Raw genomic sequence first — 6,000 nt, 5'->3', positions numbered from 1 at the left:
GCTGAGGTCTTTGTGTAACCACATTTGGGAAAGGAGTTAAAAACTGCTCCCAGCAATACCCATTAGTATTTTGCCAAAGGGGTCAAGTCCATGGTCATAGCCGGACACAATAAAGAAGAACCATCTGGCTCATTGAACTGCAGAAGCAGCTACCACAATGCCTTTCCATTGTTTGGGGAGGTAAAAACAAAGATGAGAAGGGATAAGGAGGAAAGCTCTGTGTTTGTTGTGTCAAAGAGAAGATGAATTGAGCATGTTCTTCGACATCATTAATTTATTCATTCCAAAACAGATTTTACAAATAGTGAAGGAGTCTCCATAACATGCCAGACAGTCTTCCACCAATCATGGTCCACACAAATATGTATATGACAGTTCCTGCCCAGAGAACTTTCACATTGAGTTGGGGATATGAATACACACTGGAAGAAAAAATAGCTAAATGTACAAGAAAATGAATGCACCAACACGTGTTACAGACAACAAATGCCGTGAGAGTTGAGAGTTGGATGGGGTGGTGATCACAACTGAAAGTATTTAGAAAGAACTTCAGAGAAATAGCTGATAAAAAAGGCAAAATGTCAGTTTTGAGATGGGTTTGGAGAAATGTTCTAAAGAATTCATCTGGCAGTCAGAAATTTCTTAGAACTTAGAAATGGTTTTCCCCTAGAAATAACTTCATGAATTATGGTTAATATTTTGGCCAGTCTACCAAAGTTTACCTAGACCATAATGGAGCATGCAGTGACCTGGTCCCAAGCCCATCTGAAGCCTGAGCCTGAGTCTCACAGGCCTTGAGGCAGAGTACAAAATTAGGAGAGAGGAGATAAGGATGTGATCTGGGCTCCAAGAAAGGACAGGCCCTGCCACCTACACCCCTGCAGGGCTTCAGCAGTTCTCTCAGCAGTGATGGAGGTCACAAAACCCAGGACAGCAGTGGACACTCTCATCCAGGAGCCTTTGAGCAGTCAAGCATTTGAGCATTTGGAAGCCACGATAGTCTACGTTCATTATTAATGGGTCATTGAAAGTAATGATTGATTGAAACTAGGCAGACAATTTTTGTAAGGGAAGAAAACTAACATTTATTGAATACCTCTGTTGAGCCAGGTACTGTTAGCCACTTTCCATTTCTTACCAAAATAATTGAAACAGCTAACCTTTGAGGTAGAAAGCACTAATCCCATTTTACAGATGAGGACACTGAGGCTTGGGGAGGTAAACAATTGACCCACTGTCCCCTAGTGCTGGGAATTGGCTTTGGACCTTACTCTGACCGTTCCAGGGTCTCTGCCTGCACAACAGGCCGCCTCTTGGAGGTGCCAACAAAAGCCAGCAAGATGGAACTTTCTCTAATCATCAGACACTTCCTTTCTGAAATGAATGATTTAAATCCTTTCAGACCAGTGCCAGGAACAAATTCCAAAGAACTGACTTCCCCTGTGTCAGATCAATGGAGCTTTGTGTGGCTTTCTTCCGGGGGATGTTTCTAATGGGATCTTGAAAATTAATCCTCTGACAGGAGTGGTTGTTTTGTTGCTGCTTTGGGAGTTGTTTTGATGTTTGCTTTTCAATTTTGCTATGGCTTAATCAGTTTCCAAGAAAATTATTTAAAGAAAAGTCAGATAATGACATTAGTGGTACATAAGGAAGGGAATAGGATTAGACTATTTTTACTTGACCATGCCAGATGAAATATATATTCTACTGGCTGACATACATTTGAGCAGAGAGGCGAGAATTTCTGTTTCTGCTCTTTACCCACTAAGTTTTACAACAAGTTAAGGGAAAATAGAATATCAGTAATTACAAAGCCTTTAACAACCCAGGCCTGAGAGGAAGAATAAATAAATAATACTTAAAACTTCTTCTTTATTTCTACTTGTTAGAAGACAGAGGAAGAAAAATGACCACACTTGTCATTAGAGATGGGTTGAGCACTCCTGTTTAGTAAAAAACAAATCTATCCATATATAAAACGTTACCCTTTAATTTCAGATAATATAAGTAGCAGCTTAGGCTAATGTGAGAGCCTCCTGACCCAGAAACTGGTATGCATTGAACATGAAGTGGCAGACAAATCTTAGTGCTCTAATCTAGCTCATGACAGTTTTTAAAAAAAGAAACAGTCAAAAAACAGTCTCTGCTCTCTTTAGGAGTATTAAGAGTTCCAATTTCACCAGCGCCATTCATGGGGAAGCTTACAGGACCAAAGAGTCAAGTAATGCAGATGGGAATGGTGCACAGAAGAACAGGTCCGAGGGAGAGAAAGAGCTAACGTTCATTGGTACCAGCTGGTCTTACCTCATTTACTTTGTGAAGAAATGAGAGTTACTGTTTATCGAGCACCCAAGTCCTAGCACCATCCTAGGAGTTCTGTGTCCATTATCCCTTTTTTACTAATAAGGAAATGGAGGCAGAGAGATTTTAAGTTACTGCCACGAGATTCTATAGCTATGACTGGGTGTGTCTGGATTCAAGCCCAATTCTACCTGGAACTACCCACTTACCTATTCTCTCTCAAATAAAAGGTTGAGACCAACCCTTTTTCATTTTTTCAGCACCAATACTAAGCACATTGCCTGACACACGGAAACTGCTCCATAAAAAGCTGTTGTCACAACTGGCTCCTTTCAGAAGGCAAGCTTTTCCTTCATGCTGTTACACAGAATTCACTCTGGATCTCTGCTTTGCCTCCTTTGTATAATAACCTAACCAGATTTCATTACGTATTCAGTTTTGATGTTTATCTCACAACTGAATCCACTATAGTTTTTTTTCTTCCACATAATAAGTGAAAGGACTACCAAAAAAAAGAAAAAGAAAAAAAGAAAGAAAAATGAAGGGAAAAAAAAAATCAAGGACAGTAGACAGCAATGTAAGCCATATTTTACCAACATACTTACAGGAACAGCATTAGACAGAGAAGCCCAAAGCATTAAGAGCCCATAATTGGGACAGTTTTGTTCATTTGTTATCTTCTCTACGATATCCATCACGGCCTGAAATAATGTCTGTTCAAAAGAAATATTGTCAAACCGTAACTATGTGACAAAGATGAATGTTAATAAACAAAAGATCATGCATTTTCCTTTAAGACAAATATATTATTCCTGTCATTCCTGGGCTTTGCAGTTGAGGCATGCTAAGGGATTCACATACTTACAAGCAGCACGGTAATTAAGAGTACGGATTCTGGAGATCAACTGCCTTACTGCCTTGGTTCAAATCCTGGCTCAGATATTTAAGAGCTGGATGAACTTGAACAAGTTACTTTAATCTGTCTGTGCCTCAGTTTCCTCATCTTTAACATGGTCATAATACGGTGCCTACCTCATAGAATTGCTGTGACAAGTAAATTAGTTAGTACCTATAAAGTGCTTAAAACAAAACCTTTTAGAGGGCAGAATTCACTTTGCATCTCTGCCTTGCCAAAGTGTATTGGTAAATTGTTTTCATTTCTTTCTTTCTCCTCCCACTCCCATCCTCTTTTTAATAAACCTCTGCTCTTAGGAAAATGCAAGCAACACAGAGACACAGATCTCTGGAACATTCAGGAGAAACCCTACCCCCACACATCATGCAGATTCTCAGCCTATATACCATGAGAGAGAGAACTGCAGTATATTATAAATACTGCAATACTCTAAAACCATGCAGAGTATCGACATTTGACTTTAATGTGGCAGCTCAGCGGAGGGCCCATCCAGGGCCACCTACTATGATTACTCCCAGGTCACCATACAAATTCCATTAAGACATTTTCTTCATGGGGAGGTTTCCCTAGATTCGCCTTTGCCAATGGTTCGCTCCCTATCATGGAGAAGAAATTCAGACACTATAGCATTTTCATTAAGTTACTGGTGTACTTTTAATCTTAAACAACTTGGGTCTAGGTGATAAAAATAATGGGAGCCAATATCTATTCACTGCTTGCTAAGGGTAAGTGTTTGACAAGTATTTAAATCATTTCAATCCTCACTACAACTCCAAGAAGCAGATACTATTACCTTCATCACTACATATGAGGAAACGGAAGCACAAAGAATTAGGGAATTTTGCCAGGAACATACAACTTGAAGATGGTGAGCTGGGGTCCAATCCCATGAGCCTTGCCCTGGCTGCAGGGCCCACACTCTTATCCACTCTGTTATACTGCCCCATTGGAGACACAAACCTTAATTTTGACCTACTAGGAATTAAGAGAACTGCATTGTATCATAACGTAGTAGTTTTTGCTTCAGATCCTCTGACTCAGAAAATAACTTTTAAAACACTAGCATAGAAAACACATGATAAAATAGAGACTGTTGCTGTTACTTACTAAGGCATGTAATTTTTCAAGAGAGATTGACTACTATAATCCCCAGCTTTCTAGGTTTAATAATCCCCAGGTTTTTTTGGTATTAATGTTATTGTGAAAAAGAAATTAAGAAATTACTTTGTGAAATGTGTAAACTATGCCTGGCACAGGGTAAACACCTCATAAATGTTACCTGATGTCTCATTGTTATTGTTTTTGTAAAAAGAAATCAGCAGAATTGAAAATACTTTAGATATGAATTTCATTTACCGCTGGTCTCTATCATACTTACAATGCATGTGGTTATAGGACAAAGTTTACACGTCATGAAAATCCTACAGATGTATTTCATTATTTTGATATGCTGTGTTGTCGTGCAGTCATAATTTTAAATGAAAATATTAGTTTAATATATATCTATAATAACATGGAAGAAATCACCACATTTTACATTTATGATGTGATAAAATGTGTATATATTTTTAAAAAACGAGACAACTTTTACTCAGTCTTATGCTTCATTAGGCCATTGAAATCTACTTAGGCAGAAGACAACAAAATCTTTTTAATTTCTTTTAACCCACATGTTTTGAAAAAATGGGGTGTGAAAACATAAGCTCAGTGTAAACATTGCTACAAGAAAACAGAGAAGCGATACCCTAAAAACTGAAATTAAACTGCTCATGAATGTTCAGGCTGAATTCTCTCTCAAAGTCTTAAACATTGCATTGGCCTCAGCAAAGTTCAAACTCTGTCTTTACTCAAATAAGGAGTTAGAGTACCTATTATTTAAAATTCCTCATTTCTTCAAAGTAAGAAAAATAAATATTATTCTAGAGCTATTATCAGTAGGGAATTTTAGTCGGGGATTTAAAAACCCTGTTTACTAGGCTCATAGATTACATATCTGTCTGGGTATACATTTTATACACATATGCTCATGCCCCTAAATTCTGGAAAATAATGCAAAGAAAAAGGTGTGTTTGTCTGGGTTGTTTTTAAAACAGAAATGTTAGATGAAACATAGTTTGTCAATGAAGGGCATTCCAGGGTAGCTTTCTGTTCTCTTTATTCAGGAGAGAGATACCTAAACATTCACATATTCCTTTGTTCTAAGGCCATCTTTTTTTCTAGTTTCAAGCAGAGTTGTTTATGACACTCGCTGTCCAACTAAAAACAAATGAAAACTTTTGATGTCATCTTTAAATACTGAAAGAGTAAAAATGGTAACAATGATAAACTCTTATCTAGTCCTTACTATGTTCTAAATACTTCATAAAACTTACATCATTTAATCCCACAACTTTATGAGACAGGTGAGGAAACTGAGGCCAAGAGGTAGGTAGGTACTGTGCCCAAGGTCACACAACTGGTGATTGGCTTTGAGCCAAGGCAGTCCAGACCACATGAAACCCAGTCTCTGAGGGTGGTCTCAGGCATCAGATAGTTTTCAAAGCTCCTAGTGACGATTCTAATGGGCAGCCAGGTCTGAGACCCATTCATGAAGCCAGCATCAGAACCACCTGGAAGGCTGGTTGGACCACAGATTGCCGGGCTCTTGCCCAGAGTCTCCAATTGAGTAGCTCCCAGGTGAAGCTGGTGTTGTCGGTCTATGGATCACATTTGAACCACCATAGATCTAGAATAACATGCAGGGCACTGACTCCTAGTGCCTTGCTTTTAAAATTATACAATTC

At 38.5% G+C, this 6,000-nt stretch overlaps 1 protein-coding gene across 1 annotated transcript in view; it reads right to left on the bottom strand.

Annotated features, from left to right (window-relative positions):
* The window catches only part of LOC105826662 (24-hydroxycholesterol 7-alpha-hydroxylase), a 111,112-nt gene that overhangs the window by 95,944 nt on the left and 9,168 nt on the right, over positions 1 to 6,000 (bottom strand). Inside the window, exon 6 of the mRNA XM_012664665.1 lies at positions 2,899 to 3,014. Within this exon, the coding sequence (XP_012520119.1) occupies positions 2,899 to 3,014 (116 nt within the window). The remainder of the gene's footprint in view (positions 1 to 2,898; positions 3,015 to 6,000) is intronic.

This window comes from Propithecus coquereli, unplaced genomic scaffold, assembly GCF_000956105.1.
Source record: "Propithecus coquereli isolate 6110/MARCELLA unplaced genomic scaffold, Pcoq_1.0 Scaffold90, whole genome shotgun sequence".
NCBI lineage: Eukaryota > Metazoa > Chordata > Mammalia > Primates > Indriidae > Propithecus > Propithecus coquereli.
The sequence above is the reverse complement of the archived record's forward strand: the minus strand, read 5'-3'. Positions and strand labels throughout refer to the sequence as shown.